The following is a 23,208-nucleotide window of genomic DNA, read 5'->3' as shown; positions in this document are numbered from 1 at the left end:
GAACATTCAACAGACAGAGAGAGAGATAGATGTGAACAGAAGACAGGTCTGATTATGGAATGATAGCCATAGAGGGCGTGCGAGCGTGTGAGGGAGTGAGAGAGGCTGAATATTCAGCCGGCTGGCTTGTGGAGGAGAGACTGAGATAAAGTGAGGAAGGGGTAGAGAGGGTATCCATGCTGAATGACAGCAAAGGTACAGCCAATAAGGAAGCTTCTCTCAAGGCTAGCCTCAGGAATACTAGAAGCAGATGTGTTCCTGAGCCACACGGTGTTATAGATTTGGCACTGAATTACATTTTCTTTTGTATATTTGTCTTTACTCTCCTTGTCCTCTGTTTGAGGACGGCCATTACCACGAAACACTGGAGGTGCATTTTGGGCCCCTCAGGTGAGGGATGATTCTGATTTGTCATGCCTCCAAAACTATGCTTATTAGGAAAATAACATCTAGTATTCTGTTACAAAAAAGAAAGGTCACTAATGGATCCAAAGGCAACCCCTGATGATAGAAACATGCAATTAAGGACTTGGAGTTATGACTTATTTGCATCTATTCATGCATTTGATTTTGTATTACATCTGTGGTTTTAAAATACCTAAGGAAAACAACTTTCATATGTATAAGCACTTCAAATTGCATCCATTGATACCTGAAACATGTATATGTATATTTTAAAAAGCATAAAATATATGGCAATATGGCTACAATGTTTTAACAAAGCCCGCCAGTCCAAACTTATTTTTGGTTGTTCTTTGTGTTCCACATAAGTAACAGGACAATGTCTAACAATCATCCCAACCCCCACCCTGTCAAAACTGAAGAAGAGGGCGGTTTGAACACACATTCACTTGGTGTCTGAGCTTGTAAGACTGCTAATAACAGTCTGTCATCCAAAATGCTAATTTTCTCTACATAATACATATAGCTGTAGAAGGGCTCCCACTATAATCTATAGCTAAGTAACCCTGCAGCAACAAACTGAAATTGCCACTCAAAGTGAAACAGAGGGCTGAAATGGCTCTAATGCAGTACATTTCAGAGCCATTGAACAGGTGGTAAAAATGGCATTAATTGGAACTCTAAATGTCTGACCGTAATGAGAATTATGCTAATACACATTAAAGGTTAGAAAAAACAGACAAGCTCCCCCACATCATATTACATTGACCCCATAAGATTATGTATGCATGCAAAAGACTATAATTATTCCTATAACTGAAATGTCACATTTAGAGGATTGGCAAGAGATCAACTTTTCAGGCTTCCAGAATACAACATATCATTTAGGGTTCATTGGCTGAAAAGAAGTGTTAAACTAGATAATTCATTAAAACCTACTTTAAATACATTTTGCACATTAATTAATATCAGTCTTTTCATCTATTGAAGTGTGTTTCAATTGAGTGCACGTATATACAATACAATATCACTCTCCTATGGAAACAGAATAATAGCTCCAGTAGAACTTTACCGAAAAGAAGCGATTTAATCCCTTTACCAGTGCTCCAAGTCTGCTTTGTCTTGGTCTGTTGATGTGCATGTGATCCCATGTGTTTCTGAAGTGTGATTGTAGCTCTTTAGCAGGGGGAGCTTGGTATTTCCAAGACAGTTGAGGTTTGAAACTGTGCATGCTTAATAATAATAATAATAATTATTATTATTATTAGTAGTAGTAGTTATTATTTTTATATTACTACTACTACCACTACTACTAAATATCTATGTAATAAAGTATAACATTTGTACTTTAATGTTTTTATACTCACATTATACTCTCATACACTCTTCTTAGGATATGCCTGGGAACCTAGAGACTCAGAGCTAAAACATCATATCTTTCCTCTACAGATCATAATACTTTAACTAATTCCTACGTTCAGCTTGTAATTAAAAAAGGATGAATAGCGTGTGTTTTGCAATTCTGTATATATATATAAAAAAAGATGGTGGTAGCAAAATCAATTAATCTTGTCAGCATTTAGCCAGCCGAGGGAACAAGCGGGGACTTGACTGTGATTTTTATCCCTCACCAATCTCACTAATAAAGAAAAAAATGATACTATAAGCACTACTTTGCAAAATGTTAGGCAGTCAAAGGACTATTTAAAACTATTAATCTGGTTAGTAAATATATATTTTCCCAGAACAAAAAAAACACAATTTAACATCAGAATATATTCATATGAAGAGTAACGCAATAAAGTACAGTATTTTTTTTTCTCCAGAATATTGCGGGTCTCTTGTTGGATGGCTAGATGAACACTGCTGCAGTTCCCAAACCTCTCCTCAGGGGCACCTCAGCCATTCCATGCATTTGTTCAATTTTATCACAAGCTTATCACAACTAATTAATTTGAAAAGTTTAAGAAGTCAGTGAGGTATTGATTGGCCATATAAGGTATGCTAATAGTCAAATAAAAAATACTTTAGTGTATTGGAAGGTTGCTACAAATACTGGGCTAGTTTTAGTTGTGGTTTTGAAATGGCTCAGCTGACACATTTTGACAGACATAATAGCAGTTTTACACCAACATGAAGATCATTTAAGCATAATTTTCTATGACTACCTAAGACTTTTTGCATGATACTTTAATTATATTTATTTGCATATTTTATCCATGACGATTTATATCCTTTCATGCAGTTTTTACAATTTATTTATTTTTCCAAAAGTTGTTCTTAACTGTTCTTTATATTGTCAGGGAATGTATTTCACACTTGATTTTTTTATATAAATAAAATTCTATGATAAAGTTTGTTTAAGTGAAACATACAAATCTGGGAAAGAGCCCACAATGTTCTTTGCGCTACTTAATCAGGCAGAACCTGATATTTTCCAGACTGATCAGAGACAGGAACATACTATAGACAAACTGCAGCGGTACCCGAGTCACAGAAAGGTGGTGATGCCCAAAGCCCTTCATCACCTCTTGAGAAACAAAAGCAGAACAGGCAGGTCATGTGGAATCTGCATCTTCTTTCTCACTTTAAAAAAATGCTTACCAACCACTTCTGTAGCTAAAAAGAACCTTATAAACAAAAGATTACATACAGAATCTTATCTGAGTGGAACTCAGGTGAATTTAACTTGAGTGGGAGGCAATTTAGTATCTCAGCATCCTTGAGCAGTGGGATCTCCATGACAACAGACAGCGAGGAAGAGAAGGTATGTGTGTGCAGTGTTCGTTCGGACAATGGGAACTGCGGGGGCTGTTGGTGCCACAGACAAAGCATCATGGCGTCAAGTAGAAGAAACTTATATCAGCAGAGTATAGGATGAAACAGTAATAGTGTTTGACAGAAAGTATTAACTAATGATCAGGAATAAAATAGAGAGTAACCTTGAGCAAGCAGGAAAGCGTTCAGAAAACTGAACTTGTGTTAGAGGTTTAAGTCCTATTCGGCTGAATAATCAGAGAAAGGGTTTTTAAAAAACATTAAACATCTTTAAAAACGTTTAGCTTTGCAACAATGCCCTGAGCAGTTCAGCTTTACTTGTAATCTGATGAAATACATCTTAATTTTCTGATATGCCTGATTAAGAAAAATGTCAATGCTTTTGTCTGTGCCTACATTTTCTCAGGTGTGTCATGAAAATTAATACAAAGGCCCCTGGTCTTTCCTCTTTGTCTAGCAGGTCATCCCTTTGTGTTGACCTCAGTAGCCAAGCAGTTGACCTTACCCAGGCAAGAGCATGTGGAAAATCTTCTAAGAAAAAGAGCTACCACACCAACAATGTTTAAGACATTTCATAACACTTTACATTGCACCTTCATTATGCATTCATAGAACATTCAGTGCACCTACATAATACATTCATAAAGCATTCATATAATATTCATAAGCAGCATATATATTCTTATACGATAATAATGTTTGTTAGTATTATATTGTTTGTTATTAATGTATAGTAAATCTGTTAAGTTCTAGATGTTAAGGTATAATTACAGTACATGCTGCTTATGAATGTCCTATGAATGCATTATAAAGGCATTATAATGGTGGAGTTACCGTAAAGCATTACCAAACATTTTACCTATTATGGAAAAGCAGTACACAACACTAACTGATCTAATGTGTCTAACACAACAGGAAAACATCCTTTAACAAACAGCATATCTTGTAAATAGAATGAAAAAGGGAAATTAGCTACACAATATAATGTGTATATACAGTATGTTTACATTTGGCATATAAGAATTACAGATTGAATATGAGAGAAGGCCTGGTATTATCCTTGATCCTCTTACCCCATTTTACAGTAGCGGGCGTTAGCAGTTAAGCCGAAATATTTTCCTAGCAGTTCAACACACAAGCCTGTGTTTAGGCCCTTCATAGAAAAATGTCAACACATTTGTATACAAAACTAATATTCTTATGTGTTGCGCCTACAATCCCATGACACCCCGAAGCAATGCAACTCCACAAAACAGAATGTGCTATTAATAACAGGGAAGTGCCGCACCTGTCGCATAATGAAAGTGAGCTGCCTGTGATTTTGAATCATTATTGTCAAAATAAAAATGGCAGGTGGTTAAAAGCAACGGAGCTGCGAACTGCTCCTACAGAAAATGGCAAGAATATTTCTTTCAAACATCGCTTTTCATATCCAAATTCAACCGCGACAGCAGATCAAAGACCACGTTGACCTTACTGCATCTAAAGAAGGCAGTCTTTCATCCTGTTATAGTGTCTACAGATTAAATATAAAAAAGAGAGCATGTCAAAGAGAGTGCGAGAGCCAAAGAGAGCAATAGAGAGAGAAAGAGAGGGAGCATAAAAATTAGCATAAAAAAGTTAAAAGACGGCTCCTTCTGCATCTCTCTCCACCCTTGCTATAGGATGCGCTTTGTCAGTGGCTCTGTCACTAAATGTTTCTGTCTGGAATTCAACCTGACATGTGAGAAGGTACTTTAAACAGTAACTGTAACTGTGGGTGGGAAAAGAGACGCATGCACATGAAATAAGCTCCAGCACTGCTGTTTCGGACCTTCTGACTCATAAACGTTAGTAGCGATTTTCGAGCAGAACGACTTAATTCACAGTGTAATTGAGAGTTTTGGCAATGAGGTTTTCCCTTTATGAATATCCTCTTTATGTGCAAAGCAACCACATGCGGAGCATCAATTACTAGTTTTGTAGAGATCCATGGTGACAGGATCATTGTTCCCAGATGTACAAAGTAAATAAGTAGCTCCTGGTAAAAGCATCCCCCAATCACCACACGCACACCAGCTAATGCATAATTACACTGATGAATAAATTAATGTGTCTGAAGCCCTGGGACTTGTATGGAAATTGAGCACCTGTGAATTTCAATGGAAGGGAACAAAAAAAAAGGAAACCCAGTGTCTGGGACAGCTGCCACTTAGACTCACATAAATAATTTTCAAAACGAAAAACTTGAAAGTGTAAATGCTGTAAATATGATAAAGCTGAACTATAATTGGAAACCTTCTAACAACTCCACAGGATAATGCTACTGCGAAGAACAAATAGATATTATTATTTTGTGTGCAGTACCACACCTGGTCAACTTTTGCTGCTATTTCACTGGTGTCCAGGAGGTGGAGGAAGCAGTTAAAATCTGACACTAGGTAGTGAGCTCATGTGCAGGGTGCCCTGCAATGTCCGCAGGATGATTATGTGTCTGACTGGTCTTTGCTGCTCTATTAAACTCCCGAATCATCACTGACAACCTGTGTTTTGAAAGAAATGTTTACATAATCACTTAATATTATGATTTAAGATTTTATAGTTAACTTTAAAAGCTCTGAATGGATTACGCCATTCCTGTATAACTAATCTTCTTTGCACATACCCCACCACATCATCCATGAGGTCATTGGTCATGGTCTCTTTTGGCAGTTCCTAGGACAAGATTAAAAACAAAGGATGATTGTGCTTTTGCCATTGCAGCACTTAAGCTTTGGGGAAGCCTGTCCATCCATATTATGGGTGCTTCCTTGGTTTCTGATTAAAAAATTAGCATTTAAAGAAACCTGAGAATATTTCGAGTGGGCTATTTAATGTGTGTTCCTTTCTTTAATGGATTCTTTAAAGTTTCACTGATGATAATGGGTGACAAGTGCACCAGATATCATTCTATAGACTCCACTTCCTATTACATAAAGACTGTCATCACCTGTGATGCAGCTCACAGCTGACATGCAGAAGAATCTCTGTTAGATTGAGAATATGTTTTATAGGCAGTGAAGACAGGTGACAGAGCTATTATAGTACATTGCATTACTCATGTATGTATTATACAGTATTGTGATATGTCGTGACCTCCAGAACAGGCTGATCATAGAGGGAACATACAATAAATATTTAATAATATAGCAAAGATTACTTATGACATTTAACTTGGCTGGAAAAAAATAAATAATTACATTTGGAATCAGGGTGTTTTTATTTCTAACTTGTTGAAACACTGCCATCTTGTGACAATGATTCTGTTTTATAAAGTTGCTTGCATAGATGCAGTGGAATATTGCTTTGCAATAACTTGCACCATACATAGGGGTCATATTCTGAAAAAAAATTAATAAAAAAAAAATTATCACAACATAATAAAGGGATATCTCATGTTACAGTGCTTTCAGAAAGTAATGTATAAATCTACCATCGCTGAACACGTGAATTTCGGATTGAAAGGGGAGCGTCAGGGAGCTTCAGAGGACCAGCAGAACCTGTGAAGACACACAGCTGTGATCGCTGCTAAAGGTGGTCCTGTAAAGTCTATTTCTTTTTTTAGAATCTACAAAAAAGTGCGTGGTATAACTGGGGGCAAACAGACTATAAGGGCATAGTTGCCATGGAAACTTTAGGTCACTTTGTCAAGGGTATGGCTATGCACTCACAGCAAACAGCATTCACGGCAAACAGCATTCACAGCAAACAGCATTCACAGCAAACAGCATTCACAGCTCCATTTTGAAAATATAAAACCCATCTGATACTTTTCCTGAGGCTTATTATCTATATAAATTTGGTGAGGATGCCACAAGGTTTGTGAGCGCTGCACACTTTTTAAGGTTTTTTATTAATCCAAAATGAACGGCACATAAATTTGATAAACATCATCTCTTAAGATACCACCAGACACTTTTATAAGGTCAACACATCTAAATGTATTAGGAAACACACCTTTTTGCTTATTGCAGCTGGTTCTGGACTCGTTCTGCCCAGTATGTGCAGCCCACAACCCTCAGAGAGATAAATGAGGTGGATGGTGCTGAAAACAAGATGGCGGATGTGGAAATGACCAGCAGGGCTGGGTACCCATCAGCTGGTCTGGGGGGCTTCACTGTACAGTACAAGAGTTTTAAGGCCTGTGTAGGTGTCATTTGGGGGACTCCGAGAACCAGATGAACAGGGAAGTGTCATTGGTCCTGATGGCCAGGAACAGCCACCTCCAGGGTCCAACTAATGGACCTGATTGGCCACATGTGGCAGGGCGACAAGGTTTGTACCACCATCAACAGGAATGAGATTGGAGGTAGGTGACATCCAGGTGTTTATGAGGCTTGTTCTTCCAAGGGCCACGTGACATTTCCTGCTGTTCCCTGAACACTACATTGCAAAACTACACAGTCTTTTTTAATTGATTTTTTTTTATAAGCAATTTGGTTACATTTTAAGAATGATTGCATACTTAATAAACATCATGTTCCATATTTCATCTTTCAAGGTTTGTAAATGCATGTTTTTAGTTGGGTCAAAGGGCTGAGGAGGACATTAATAGGATGGGTTTTTCTATGGGCCTACAGCATGTGCCTGGATACCTGGTCCAGTCCACTTCGCTTGGCATGACCATCGAGCCGGTGGTAGCAGAGGTGAACGCCGCTGAGTTTGCCACTGCCCACTCCGCCATTAGCGCTGCCTTCCTGTTCATCTACGCACACACAGATGACCTGGAAGTTTTTTGTCGAAGGGTTGTTGATGGGCTGTTGAGAGGGCACGCTTGACGTGCCAGCCACCTTCAGTGCTGTGACATTTGTGTCATTCCAAAGGGATGATCTGGGACCATCTCATCAGCTGGATGCCTGGAGACCCAGGGCCTCCCGCTCTGCTCCATGCTCCCACCAGGCTGTAGCATTGCCTTTACCCACGAGCCTTCATGGGTCAGCCTCTCCCTCTCCCTGTACACGTCGGAATCCATCCCTGTTTCCTTGTTTGGTCAGCTGGTGTTGTTGGCCATCCCATTTTCAGTTCCCCTAGTCTTACGTGCTTCATACATCTTAGTCTGTTCCCCTGCTCCCTGTCTGCCATGTGCGTATGTGGGCTGACTGTGTGGCAGAGAACCATGCTGCCTTATTTAATCGTTCTTGTATTTCAGTTTAGGTCGTTTTGTGTCTTTGGTTCTCACCCTGCTTGTGTCTAGTTTAGTTATTATGTTCTGCTTACCTATGATCCCTGTAGTGTTTGAATAGTGTTGTTAATTACTCCGACCTGGGTCTTGTTTCTTTAATCTTCATTGTTTGGTTAATTGGTTATAGCATGCACTTGTCCCTTGTCTATTCCTCATTTCACGTCTATTTAAGTGCCTGCCCTTATTCTGTTCCTGTGTTGCTATGTTTGTTTCTGTGTTGTCCCTGCGTGTGTCTCTCATCTGTGTTCTTGAATCCTATTGATGATTGTAATGTGAATTGTCCTTTTCCACCATGTCCTGCCATAATGGTACAATGATAAAATGAGTGTGTGTGTGGAGTCATTGAATCGATTAGGATTTGGGTTTGCAGACCACTGGTTTTGTACTGGATTATTATATATATTTTTTTAACCCATGATCCCCCCTCACAGGATCAACCTGGTGCACCTGCTTCCACACACAACCCTAAAAAATTGAGCCTGACTTGTTCAATGCCACATGGCACCCCTGTGGCTTGGAGCCCCAGTCAGGCTTAACTGCACGTCTGAAGCTCTTAGTCTGGTGGTACACAGAGAAGTTTCACATGCAGGAACGGGCTGTGGAGCCAGTGTAACTGGCCATGAAGCTTTTCTACCAGAAGGACATCATGAAGGAGGAGTACAAGGAGATCCTCCAGAAGACCATTGAGAGGGCACCCACACCTGCTTCGAGGAGCTGTTGTGATTTGGTACTGTGTCTCCCGGGTCTTTTAGGGTTTAGTTGAGTTGAGGAGAGCAGCCTCGTGTCATTACATGATGATGTCATCACACAATGACATGACAGCACTGTTTCATGCCATTATGAACATCTGTCAGTGATTTGTAGCATTTCATATAATTTGACACAATAAAAACACAGAAAAATTAAAATAGCTAGCAAATGAAGTTGAAATATATTTTTAAAAATGTGCAAAACGTATTCTGGCCAAGGATTCTAGTGACACCAGCGATGCCTTCACTGGTGAATTTATGGACATACTGAAGTCAAATTTTTCAGCCTGGCAATTATCCTTTAATAACTCTTAAAGACAAAAGCCTGAAGAGGTAACACCCAAAATCTCATTGTGGCATAACTCTAGCAGTAGGTAGTTCAATGTGAAAATCAAAGATGCATGAAACACAAGACGGCTGATGTGGAGGTTTAGCAAGTTCCAAGTTATGATGTGTAACTTTGATGAAGTGCAAGAAATGTAGTTTTGTGACAGAGTAATGGTGATTTAAATATTTTCTAATCGTATAGCGCCCCCAAGTGGACAAAGTTCATTAAACTTGGCGCATGCCCAGTACACCAACAAAGTACTGCTGGGATATCACTCACTTCCTGATTTGCGCATCCTTTAGATTTAATTTGAAGACTGTAGCTATATGAAACAACCCATTACTATTCTTTTGGTCTGAAACGTCTCTTGCTGATTAATTCCAAATATGATTGCTATTCTGTCAATAGTCCAGGACAAGTCCGCAAAAGTGAGTTTTTGTAAAAATTCTAAATTTGTTTAGTTTTTTTTTGTTAATCCAATACAATGGATTACTTTATTCTATTCAACCAAATACAGTAAAAATACATTTATATTTATTTTAAAACTGACAATCTGTTTGATGACTATGATTCACAAGTAAGATTTTTATTTATTAACATGCAGAATGATATCTCTTACCACATCAATATTTACTGATTTATAACTATACATATCCGATAATTATATCTGGATCGTTCGCCAGAACGTAATTATGGATTGTAAGCATTTTGTAAGCAATTTATTGTGACCAAAGGGGAAAAAGTTACGATGTACACAATATCCCCATTTACTGTGCTGAGCATGTGGAACTGCGCATGCGTGGCCTGAAACGTCACGCCAGCGCCAAATAATCCATGCAGCGACGGAGCGAATAGCCTAATACCTTTTATAAAAGTCAAATGAATGTAATAATTATGATATGTTCTATCATGCATCATAGCTGATAGCTAAACACTGTTTATTTACCATGCCAAAATCAAACAAAAAATCTAGCGTACAGTCAAAGTCTTCTATTAGCAGATTCTTTAGTGGATTTAAGAAGAAAACAGAAGGGGATGGATCTGCAGAAGATGCACGCAGGTCACACGGCTTTGCCGCTAAGCACTTCGGAGGCAAGGTCAGACGGTGTGTCTGAAGTGGGGTAGCATTAACTGGTTGCTAGCAGAAGCGTTTCATGCTCATTGTATCGTAATTATGCGTAGGGAACTGAAATATTTAATGAATGAACGAACAACGTAGAAGAAACATGCTTCCCATTCAAAAACTAAAACCTAACTTTAGTTAGAGGATGAACATTCGTTGATAAATGTTTTTCATATACCTGTTTGCATTTTAGCTTTCACTTTAGCCGTGGAAAAGAGGACTAGCCTTAAATGACTGTTTACTACATTTGTATTTATTCATTTTGCAAACTTTTCTGCTAAGCAACCTGTTCGGTGGATCTTAGTAAAATGTGAATTAAGAAGCACACAACGAGCATCGACAGAAGCAAGTAGTTCGCTGGTGTAGTGCACCCAACTAACGTTGCCTTTCTGAATCTGAGTAAAGGGGATGAAGAAGAAACTGTGTGAGGATGAGGGTGGATCCCAAATAAAACGGTTTCGGATTTCCCATGATTGGGAAAAGGACAACGCAGTCTGCAGTGACAGAGTTGAAGGTGAGAGATCCTGCACAGCTGTCAAAATGGAGTGTAGCGCTTCCAGTGGAGTTTGCATGTTTACCCCGGGCTTGTGTGAGTTTCCTTTGGTCAGGTGCGTGAGCACATGCTCTCTGATGTACTGATTTCCCATTCCAAGTGTCCCCCGGCTCACTTCCTAAGCTCACTGGGTACTCTAGACCCACTGCGACCCGTACTGGGTACTGGACTTATGGAAATTGGATGCGAGGCATTTTATATCTGTCTGTAGCACCATTGAATTTGGCTTGGTATAAATTAACTTGCACTGAAATGCTTTCGGTGACAAGTCACAGCCCCAGTGAATGAATGATTTAATCTTGTCTTGCTGAAGGTGATGGACAAGTCAACTCTAGAAGCAGTTTGTCGTCTGCCACCATGCACCGGCTCAGAAGCTTCCGGTGCCCTGGAGAAGCAGAGGACAACAGAAGCCCGCGGCTGATGGTGAGAGGTAGTGGGACTGAGAGCCATAACGTGGGACATACAGAGGGACCATCTAACAGTGTCGGATGTAAGCCAGAGGAACAGGAGACGAGTCTGGGTGTATCGCCTAAAACTCAGGTAGGGATGTCTGAAAATATATAGATTCAGAACCAGTGCATTTTGAATACAATGCTTAAAAGTGTTTGGAACTAATAATAAGAATATCACCTTTTTCAGTGTAAGAACATCAGATTTGACACTAACATCAAATTAGAAAATGTCAGGTTTCACACTATTCATAAAGCATATTCAAAGGAAGTCTTAGTAACAGTCATGCTCCCTACCAATATCAAAGTTCAGAATCGGGGCTGATCCAGGCATTTTTAAATTGACTGGTATCAGCTCCCACTGCCCACTCCAAAGCCCAATCTATGTAATTTCCCGCATCCACTGAATTTATGTCAGCTGTGCACATTGGAAGGTTGCATCACATGCTGCAGTCAGCCTGAGGCAAATCGCTTGGAACTACAAACTATCGACTTGTCAGCTGGGTGGAAATTCTTTATATTGGAAACTAAAAGTGGCCCATTGTGTACCTGTAATGATTACAGTGCCATCCTTTGGAAAGTAAGTAGTAACAGAGTGTAGTTTACCGTTTGTTTCAATTGCATTAGAGCATTTCTGAAATGACAAGTAACATTTGCAAAACAAGAAATATGATCAGCACACCCCGATGCCACTTGTCCAGAGCGTTGTTTCACGCAAATTTCCAAATGTTTTAGTCCATGAATCCAAATAGTCTTATACAGTTGTATTCATTTGACATAATTTTCAGTTGTTTCAGTCCTTTTGGAACTGTGGTTTTCAGTAAAGTCAAGCCAGAGGCTTTTAAAGATTATTTTATTCACAACTAATGTGAAATATCTTTGAGTTTGCATGTTCTCCCCATGTCGTCGTGGGGTTTCCTCCGGGTTCTCTGGTTTCCCCCCACAGTCCAAAAACCTGCTGAGGCTGATTGGAGTTGCTTAATTGCCCATAGGTGTGCATGTGTGAGTGACTGGTGTGTGAGTGTGCCCTGCGATGGGCTGGCCCCCCATCCTGTGTTGTTCCCTGCCTCGTGCCCATTGCTTCCGGGATAGGCTCCGGACTGCCCCCGACCCAGTACGATAAGCGGTTTGGAAAATGGATGGATGGATGGATGTAGTAATATTGTATTTTTGGTTCCCACAGTACATGATTTTGTTGTGGTTTTGTTGTTTTTTGTGTTTGTCTAATGGTTATGCGTGAAGCATTCTAGTATTTTTAATTGCCAGTTGCTTTACTGTTTCAGTTTGTTCTTTCTCTTTTGTATATGTCTGGAATTAAACACAGGGCTTTACCCTGAGTCGCTTTGCCAGCTCGAGCAGTGGAGGTACCGTAGCGACAAGCACTGCTCAGAAAAATTCCAGCGACAGCAGTGGCATCAACAGGAGAACCAAAAGCATCTACACTCCTCTGGAGCAACAATTCATGGACATCAAGGAGCAGCACAAAGACGTCCTCCTGTGTGTTGAATGTGGCTATAAGTACAGGTTCTTTGGGGAAGATGCAGAGGTGAGAAAGTTGAGTATTTCTGTGCAGAGTGTTTTCATAAACTAACAGTGCAAGAACTTGACATTTTACAAAAAAGTGGTTGAAGATGGCCCTTGTTTTTCAGTCGTCTGCTAGGCATGGCAAGTATAAATGCTGCTTAATGTCTTGCATTGTCATAGATTGCAGCAAGGGAACTGAACATTTTCTGCCACATGGATCATAACTTCATGACGGCCAGTATCCCCACACACCGTCTGTTTGTTCACGTTCGGCGTCTGGTCTCCCAGGGTTACAAGGTCAGTCACTCGTGCCCAGCAATGTCCCTGTTAAAGAACCTGACCTATGCTAATGCTAATTTTTACATAAAATTGTTAGGGGTACTTTTCTAACTTGCGTTATACATTTATTCAGTTATACTTGTTTTCTGCCTTGTTCACTGTTGCTCTCCATCTGAACTTGACTTTCATGATGGTTGACGGATTGGGTTTGTGTGTAATTTTGTGGCTATTAAAGAATCCATTATTTGAGACAGAGGTACCCACGGTGTCCCAAGCACAGGTGGGCGTGGTGAAGCAGACAGAGACCACTGCACTGAAGGCCTCGGGGGCTAACAGGAGCTGCCTGTTCACACGCCAGCTCAGCGCCCTCTACACCAAGTCCACCCTGGTTGGGGAAGGTATCCTCTGAACAATTTATTTTCAAAGCATCTTCCAGAAGGAGATGTTGATGTGAGATCAAACATTTAAATACCACTAGAGCACTATTAAATCTGTTATAAGTTGTTTTTCAATAAACAATTGTATGTTTTCCTCTTTTACATTGTATAGTTACTCGTAATGCATGAGTTGAGCATCCTAATCCTACGCTAAGAAAGCAGTTACAGGAGGGAAGTCTGAGGTTATGTCACTATGTCATAATTAGGGAGTCTGAGATCCCCATCGGTTGCTGTTGCTGCTGTGTTTGGTGTAGACCATAGTCCTTGACAGTTATAAACACAGATATGAACCCACTGCTGAAGCCAGGAGACCTGGAGGAAGCTGCAGATGTGGTCGATACCCCTAACAGCTACCTGATGTGTGTGAGTGAGAGCTGGGACAGTCTGAAGAAGGAGTTGACAGTGGGGCTTGTGGTACGGACTCGTTCTCCACATGCGACTAAGCCATTGTGTTCATCGTGTTTCATCTGAATTCATTCGTTGCACGTTTGTTTGTTTATTTCTGTAACCTTGTATGAGGTCCTTACCAAGTATTTTCACAAGGGCTCTGTCATGTTTCCTAGCGGCTCAGTTCAGTATATGATTGGGGGAAAAAAAGACAGAATTATTTGTTTTGTTTAGTTTGGTTTAATGGTGTTCCTGTTGTTATGCTTATTAGATGAATCAACTGTTGACACTTCTCTGCATGAACACTTAGAATTATAATTGATTGAACAATGAAATTATCATTTACCAATGATTTAGTTTTTTTTTTTGCTCTGACAAAGATGAGTCAGTAAGGATAGAGAGATGAAGATTACTGAATGTCTGTGGTCTTGTATTTGGTCCAGGCAGTGCAACCCTGCACAGGAGATGTGATGCTGGACTGTTTCCCTGACGGGCCCTCCCGTGCGGAACTGGAAAGCCGCGTGATGCGTGTCCAGCCCGTGGAGGTCCTACTACCTACTGACGTCTCTGAAGAGACAGAGCGTTTGCTGTGGGGAATTGCATCGGCCAGGTAAGCCAAAGACACTCCTAAAGATAGCATGTTTCTAAGAATGAAAAGCAGTTCAAAAACGTGTGTCACATCCATACTCTCTTAAAAAGAAATACTTAAAGGAGCCTTCTACCGAAATTCAGTTATTTAATATATTTCTTTTGATTACACTGGTCAACAAAGATTTTGTCACAGAACAACTACGGGGTGTCTGATGTAGTTTCTTATGCTGATTTCAGAATTTTGCTGTCACCCATAGTTTTTGAGTTGCATTATTTTTTGGCTGTTTTTTGATAGATATAATTTCTGATTAAGAATATATGGATATTGATATTTAATTTAGGAAAGTGATTTTGTTTCTATTTATGAATATTTTTTAAGACTTTGCAGAAGGGCGCAAAGGACTGTAAGTCTGTTTTGGCAGAGTTTACAGACTATAATCCAATTGGATTATGTCATTAGGACATTCCTGATATAGAAAAACATTATCAAGGCAAGTAGAGTCCCAGTATACTTGCTGACTTCTGCTGGACCCTGAGGGATGTTCCTGAGGCCAAGTACAGCAGAAAATCAGACTTATACCTGTCAGGTATCGTAGTTGCGGACGGGCAGGCTGGCAGGAAGGAGGCAGGGAAGGACGAGACAGGCAGGCAGAATACGGGGAAAACTGGGGTTTTATTAAGGGGAAGACGGCTACGGGGAGAACGGGACATCGCAACGATACTAACATCAATGACAGACAAACGGCAGGACAAGACGTGGACTGATATAGAGAAGACAGGGCAAAACAACAGGATACAGCTGGGCACAATTGGGGAAGCACACGTGGATAATCGGGGGGTGTGGCACACACGAGGAGGGGGCGTGGCACTACCTCTTACATGAATCTCTTCCTCCATACCATAGAGGTTAATTGTGTATCACTCAAAATCCTTGTGTGATATGGAAGTTTTGATTAGATATTTGCGTTCAGCACAAAAAAATACTGTGAGATTTGTGGAATTTATAATTAGAACCAGGACATTTCTCTGGGGGGGCCTGTCTCATGATAAACCTTTGAAAATACTATATGCAGTCAGTATAGTATACTACATGACTAATGCGTTCTTGAAAAACCTCTCATTCAGTAAATAAAGGCATCTCTCGCAATAAATTAACTTTACCTTTATAACAATGGAACTAGTCTGTGACGTAAAATCTTGCTTTGAATTGTGTGTTCTCTGTAGAGATTCATTTCCTGACTTCCCTAGAAGGCCACATGCTAAAAAAAAGATAAAAAAGTATGGTGAATGTAGCAAACATATTGAAATATAAGTACATGTAGAGTAAGTCTTGCAGAAGAAGCTATATAGATTTTGGCAGATTTTATGCTCTGCTGAAAATGAACACATGCAAACCACTAGATGTCAGTGGTTGGCAACCTTTTTCTTTTGTGGAATGTCAGGCATACAAGTTTATATATAAATGCTATTGGTGCAGATGATTTTATGTTTTGCGATAGTGGTTGTTGCTTTCCTTAACCAGTAATGTTATGAAACCTAATGTCAAAATGTGATTCATTTGGACAAATAGGGATCAGTAACATCTGTAGTAAGATCCTACAAGATTTATGTTTATATGTCTTAATAAATGCTCAGGAAACCAAGTCAAATTCTGCAGAAAATCCCTGTAAAAACCTATAGGTCAGTGAACATTTTTTATGATTGTTTAAAATGTGTTTTGTGTTACTCATATGATTTATATAATTTCTTTTCTGTTTTATTATAATTATCATATGGTTTCTATCCAAATTTATTGAGTCTTCCACCCCATCAGGGTGAATATATTGGCAGAATTCTAAATAATTAGCAATGAAAATGCTTCCCCCCCCACATGCATTATCATTTAGGTGAGGGAATATCAGGAAAAACCTTTTGCCAAATGAACTTGCACCTATCAGCAAATGAGATCATTTTTGTCAAAGGGTGAATCTGGGCTTATTGTGTAAATCATTCATTCATTTATTTTATTTATTTATGGGAACTTCCATTGAATCCATGTGGTGATAAAACTGCAGCTGTATTTATCTGACGGTAGAATTATTATTGGTATAGTTGGGCCTTTACAGACTGCGTGAAATGCGCTAATCCACCCAGAGAAACCGAAACGCTGTGCTTTGTCTTCTGGAAGATGCAGTTCCGCGTTAGCACAGGAGGACGAGATCTACAGCGTCAAACCTTTTCATATTACGTTGTTGAGTGTTTAGGGGTGGGTACGCCTCATCCGAGGCGCGTTTCCTTTGAGCGTGAGTGAAACGAAGCCGGCAAGACCCCTCCAGCAAAAGGCAACAGTGCACAGCTTTCCTCAAGGACGGAGACTCAAGGACCTGTGGATGAGAGACTGTTGCGGAAGCATCCGTTAGATTCATGTGGCTCTTAATGAACGCTGCCGCTTGGGGTGCAGAAAAGTGCTACAGACAGTTTTATGATCAAAATGCATTAATCCGATAAAAAAAATAAAACATTGCTTGTGAAGCATTTCTGCTCTGACTTAGATAAGACTTCCCCGAAGTATATTTTTTGCTGAATGCTGAATGGCTGGTAATTGCGTTGCTCTGTTTGGGGGAGGCAAGCGTGAGCTGAAAAGGAATTGACTGTGTGATTAGGAGGGAAAAAAGTGTTTAGCATTCAAAAAGGTTCATGATGGAAAAGGACTGAAGGACAGAAATTGAAATGGCAGGGACTAGGGTCTGTGCTAATGGAAGAGGTTAGCATCTCTGCTTCCTTTATCAGTGGCTTTCTCTTTGTTTAGCATTGCTTTGTAGATAGGCAAGTTCAGTACTTTTTTTTTTTTGTTAGCAAATAAGAAAGGTAGGGTACTAACAGTGATGCTCTTTAGAATTCCCACAGGCGGTACCCAGGGAGTTTTACGAAGCTCTTCTTAAACTGAATTGAGCAGACAGTTCTGATGTCGATTGGCTCAGAGAGGAGTCTGAATCTCCGGGGGCTAATTCCAAGAGAGTGTTAATGTGCTGCCAAACCCTTCCCAGCTGTTGGCCCCCAGAGTGTTTGGAGGTTGCTTTAATTAACTGCAGCTTACTGCTTCTTGTTTTGTTTGGGAGTGATTGTTTAATTTCCGTTTCATTTTAGTGCTTTGGCTGTTGGCCAGGGGTTTAAACACAAGAAGCCATTTGATTTTCTAAAATCAATTTTGTAGTTTTCTACAGGTTATTTTCTTTTTTTATATTAACAGCACACTTCAGTGATTATTCACTCATATTTGGACAGTTTATCCTAAACAGGATCATCTTAGTGACTCCTTGGACTCCTGGAGAGAACAACATAAAACCAACTGGGACTTCATAACTATATGAACTCTAATGAATCTCAGTATAAATGCAGTTTCATGCTCCCCGGTCGCCCAGAGGAGGATGGGGTCCCCTTCCGAGTCTATGTTCCCCTCAAGGTTTCTTCCTGCTAGAGGAGGTTTTTCCTTGCCACTGTCGCCTCAGGCTTGCTTGGTGGAGTTCTGGCCGGTTAAATGTAAAGTGCTTTGTGACAATGACTGTTGTTAAAAGCGCTATATAAATAAAATTGAATTGAATAGAATAGTAAGCATATGGAGTAAGTACACCCATCATGGGGGGCACACATCAGTCAGACATAATGGGAAATGTAACTACTCACCTTAGTCTAATATCATTGGACGGCGGGTGCAGATCGAAGTACCCAGAGGACACTGGGAGAGAGCTTCAAACCTCCAATTCTGGAGGGAAGACTTACAATAAGCGATTGCTGGTTTTTAGTTTCTCTAAGTTACAAGCATTGTTTCTGAAAGTGATGGTCATTGATAAAGTTGTACTCAAATGACAAAAGGTTAAACAAAGTGAAGAAACTATGTATCCAAGAACAGGTACTGGATTTGGTGTTAAAAATGTATAAGTTTTATGATAGTAATAAAATACTTTTTTTCCAGAAATTAACTTTATGCATGCAGGATTTGTCAGCACTCTTAGTCAGACCTCGGTCATTAAAATGGTATGACTTAAGTTGGACGAGGTGATAACAGAGGGACCATTGGGTGATTCGGTCTGTTTAGTGGCATGTAGAAACAGTCGAAAGAGAAAGCAGCACGGAGATTGTAAAGAATTGCAATACCGAGGCAGCCAGCAAGTTAAGCTCACTAGTTAATTATGCCAGCCGTAGCTTTCAAAGGCACGTGTTTAACTGGGCCAGTGTGCAGAAGATTCTGGATAAATGAAAATGCATGTGTTGCTGAAATTGTAAAAGTCACAGGATGCAGTTTTGTCAATTTCAGGAAAAATCGTTTGGCTGAGTGCGGACTGCGAGGACTTTAACAGAAATATAACAAGATAGGAGACTTCCCAAGGGCCGCTGTTTTCTGGTCAAAGTAATTAGTACTGCAAGTGAAAGAGGGTGAATCTGACAGGGTTTAATGCTGCCCTCTGATCCTTTTCATGCTGATGCTTGGGCACTGAACGCACTTCGATCTGCACCCTGCTGGTGTAATAAAGATGAACCACCTGGCTGTGTGTGTGTGGCCATGGGAGAAGTAGGTCATCGCCATGAGAAGTGCTGACGCAGGAGATGTACGGATGTGCATGTGTGCCAGTGAGTGCATGCTGTGTGCTGCGGAGGGGCCTGGATATGTCGCCTCCATTCTGCCTGAGAATGCCGGCTCCAAAAAGAACCGTCTTATCTTGTATACTGATGGATTTCACAGGAACAACTGAGAATTAAATAATTAGGAAAAAAAAGATTCTTTGGTTTACTGATAATTCACCCTTTGTTTCTCTTTTATTTACTGTTTTGTTATTTTCATGCATTTTCACTTCCTCTTGCATCTATTTTCTGCTGTTCAGTGCCTTAGGTATATAATGCCTTTTTGTTACATGCTATGGTTTGTCTGAACTACTGGCTACATAATCATGGTACCTTATGGAGGTCTTACTGTTAAATAGTTTGTCTGCATTACTGTGGAAGAATATTTACAGAGAAATTGCAAAATTTTTAAGCTTAAATGTACTGTAGGTATATAATCTTACGGGTATATGTATATTTCCTGTGGTAAGAAAATATAATGTAAATCCTTAAGAGCTTTTTATAACCATTTCCAAACAAATACGTCTTTATAACGTAGGTTTCAAATTAGGTTGCGAATATATTCAACTCATTTAATTCCATTTGCTTGGGACACATGGGAATTACTGCATTTCAGACAATTATTCCGTAAGTAGGAAATAATGAGTTATGCATTAGTGTTGTTATTGTTAGCATATTTATTCAGAGTTTTTATTTTGGAAATTATGTTTATCAGTCAGAATTAGAGATAGGAACAAGTACTGAATTGTATATTAATTATGAATTATTTATTAATTATAAATGGTCAACAAAATACTTCAACTGTGAGTTCATACAGTATGCTGAAAGCATATAATCGGTTATTTTTGCGGAAATTGACAATTTAGCTTTCAGTTAAATGTGTAACATTAAGACTGTATTAAAATTGTGGCTTTAATAGAATATGCTCTGTTTTAAGGAAAGAGGCTTGCTGAGTCTCCAGGCAATGGGATTGTCTACTCTTGATGCTATCTCGTAATTACTACTTTTGGGGTTACTGCTAGATAAATGATGCAGTTATGCATTTTGAACCTGACAATGTCGTAGTGGTCACACTTCAGGAAGGTGTTTAATTGTACTATATTAGTATACAGTACCTTTGAAAATGGATATATAATAATTATGTAACTGAAAAAACTGCCAGGTGATTACGTGGACCAGCGTTAGGTCCTCTGGTATACCAAGATTTTCTAGAATTATTTAATTAGTAATCCAGAAGGGTGGGATTCCTGGAGGCTCACAGTTGAAGTATTTTGTTGACCATTTATAATTAATAAATATTAGTTCTTATTAAAGTTGATAGGTCTGGTCTGCTGGGTAGATTTAAAGCCTGGGTCTACCTGCACTCTATCCTGTCCCGAGTACTGTGGCCCTTGCTGGTTTATGCAGTCCCTTTTTCAACAGGTGAGTCCTTTGAGAGGAAGATGAGTGGCTGTCTTCGGAAATGGCTGAGACTTCCACGCAGCCTTACTAGTGCAGCACTGTTTGGGTCAAGCAATACCCTCCAGCTACCATTTAGTGGCCTTACTGAAGAATTCATGGTGGCATGCACACAAGAAGCCCTACAGTACAGGGACTCTAGGGACTGTAAGGTGTCATCAGCCAACATTGAGGTGAGGACGGGGAGGAAATGGAGAGTAGAGAAGGCTGTGGAAGAGGCAGAGTCACACCTGAGACAAAAGACTCTGGTGGGCACCTTGGCAACAGGCAGAGCTGGTTTGGGTTACTTCCCAAAGACCCAGCTCGGCAAGGGTAAGGAGCGACACCAACTACTCCAGGAAGAGGTTCGAGCAAGTGTGGAGGAAGAACGAGTGAGTAGGGCAGTAGGACTCCAAGAACTGGGAGTGTGGACAAGGTGGGAGAACATCCTACAGCGAAGGATTGCCTGGTCAAATAGCATGCAGTAGACTTTTTTCGCCTCTGTTTCCTGGTGCAGGCAGATGCCCTACCAAGCCCAGCAACCCTGCACGTCTGGGAGAAGAGTGACACCCCTTGCTGCCCACTTTGCTCAGGAAGTGGCTTTCTAGAACATCTCCTTAGTAGCTGCCCAAAGGCTCTCGCAGATGGCCGCTCTCGCTGGCGCCATTACCAGCTAATCAAGGCAGCTGCTGAGAGCTTGGTCTCAGCCATCAACACTAGCAAATACCACCGTGCCCCTAAGAAGGCAGTTACCTTTGTCAGAGCTGGAGAGTCATAGGCACAGGAAACGGTAAAAACAGGTCTCCTCCGCTCTGCTTGCAACTGGCAGCTGCAGGTTGACCTGGGAAAAGCAGCTGAAGTTCCCACAGCACAGTGTCACCACATCACTCCGGCCAGATATGATCATTACCTCTGAGGCTTCAAAACAACTGATCATGCTGGAGCTGACAGTGGCCTGGGAAGAGGAATCGAGGAAGCCAATGAGAGGAAAAGCGCACCAAGTACCAGGAACTAGTGGAGGAATGGAGGGATCGTGGCTGGAGGGCACTCTGTGAACCCATAGAAGTCGGCGGTAGAGGGTTTGCAGGACGATCACTCTGCAGAGTTCTCATACAGCGGCCAAGAAGAGGGCCAATCAAGCCGCAAGTGAAACCGCAGAGAAAACCACAAGGTGGCTTTAGTTGAAGAGGGCTGATCCGTGGATGGTTGCTGGGACGCAAGTTGGGGCCTGATCAACTCTGGCTGAGTCGCCTGGACGAGGTTGTATGGTGTTGTGAGACACGAAACACCCGATGACCTCAGGATACATCACTGAAGATGTGTCCCAGTGCATCTGGGAGATGTTTCTTCCATTGAGGGAAATAATTTCATGTTTACTTGCTTATCTAACATCAGTGTCTACTCATAATGTTTAGTATATTCAATATTCTGTATTATTTTTTATTAGACGTATTAAATAAAAATAGATATTTAAATTCAAAATTGAAATAAAATATGCAGTAAATGGTATCTGTAACACCAACGGGATTGATAGATGGCTGAACGGAAGGGATGGGGGAGGTTGGTAGGTCATATTTAATGCAGGTTCTTTGTAATAATTCAGCACTCTGGCTCTTTCCCAGGCAGTCATTCATTGCTGCTCAGTGTGTCTTCTTGATGTAAAGCCCAACAATGAATGTTACTAATCTACTAACAATTGCTTTAAAAAATGGTAAGCAGTATACTTACTGTCAACACATGATATAAAAATATATCTAACGGGATCGTTTCTGTGGATCAGTTTTTTATGCATCTACAAAGAGTAGGATATTGACTGCAACTACAGACATTTCCAGTTTTCACACAAGAAAAATGAGAATGACATATTTTTCCTTTCCTTTTTATTTTCTTAAGTTGCAGTGGTTTTTATAATAATAATTGAATAACTGAAGATTTGGGATTCATGATCGTCTTACAAAGAGTGACCTAGATGCTGTACATCTGCAATTTAAAGAAATATTTTCTGTAGCTTAGGGGGGAGAATCGTAGGAAAATGGCTTTATTTTGTATTTGGATGTCATGGGGGAAGAATTAAAATAATTTCACCTGCTTGCGCATACTGCATGAGGGTGCTGTATGCTGGATTTTGTCATTTTAAATATTGTGATTGTTTACTTATTTTGAAAACATTTTCCTAGACAGTGTTTTGGTTGTTTAGTTAAGTTATCCCGTCCTGTCCAGGGTGTACCCCTGCCTTGTGTCCCATGAGGTCTGGGATCGACTCCAATCCTCCACAAGCCTCAGTACATAAATGCTTTGGAGGGGGAAGGGACGGACGGATGGAATATCAGTCCAATAATTAGCGTCTGGCTCTATTTTGCAAGAACATTTTA

At 40.2% G+C, this 23,208-nt stretch overlaps 1 protein-coding gene across 5 annotated transcripts; it reads left to right on the top strand.

The window, feature by feature from the left end:
• The first annotated feature begins 9,746 nt into the window (after nucleotides 1-9,746).
• Nucleotides 9,747-23,187, top strand: LOC125729071 (DNA mismatch repair protein Msh3-like). Of its 5 annotated transcripts, none has more exons than XM_049005626.1 (10): nucleotides 9,747-9,885; nucleotides 10,458-10,554; nucleotides 10,986-11,094; nucleotides 11,447-11,673; nucleotides 12,907-13,128; nucleotides 13,287-13,403; nucleotides 13,666-13,783; nucleotides 14,106-14,236; nucleotides 14,653-14,819; nucleotides 21,354-23,187. In XM_049005626.1, the coding sequence occupies exons 3-10, from the start codon at nucleotides 10,989-10,991 to the stop codon at nucleotides 21,442-21,444; spliced, it is 1,179 nt and encodes a 392-aa protein (XP_048861583.1). In that variant the 5' UTR covers nucleotides 9,747-9,885; nucleotides 10,458-10,554; nucleotides 10,986-10,988; the 3' UTR covers nucleotides 21,445-23,187. The 5 variants fall into 5 exon arrangements, 4 of the variants coding, with proteins under 4 accessions (XP_048861583.1, XP_048861581.1, XP_048861580.1 ...); XM_049005624.1 differs by lacking the exon at nucleotides 9,747-9,885 and adding an exon at nucleotides 10,009-10,034; XR_007389573.1 differs by lacking the exon at nucleotides 9,747-9,885 and adding an exon at nucleotides 20,822-21,272 and having other exon boundaries at nucleotides 10,094-10,554.
• The last annotated feature ends 21 nt before the right edge of the window (nucleotides 23,188-23,208 follow it).

The sequence above is a fragment of the Brienomyrus brachyistius genome, unplaced genomic scaffold (assembly GCF_023856365.1).
Source record: "Brienomyrus brachyistius isolate T26 unplaced genomic scaffold, BBRACH_0.4 scaffold455, whole genome shotgun sequence".
NCBI classification, from domain to species: domain Eukaryota; kingdom Metazoa; phylum Chordata; class Actinopteri; order Osteoglossiformes; family Mormyridae; genus Brienomyrus; species Brienomyrus brachyistius.
The sequence above is the reverse complement of the archived record's forward strand: the minus strand, read 5'-3'. Positions and strand labels throughout refer to the sequence as shown.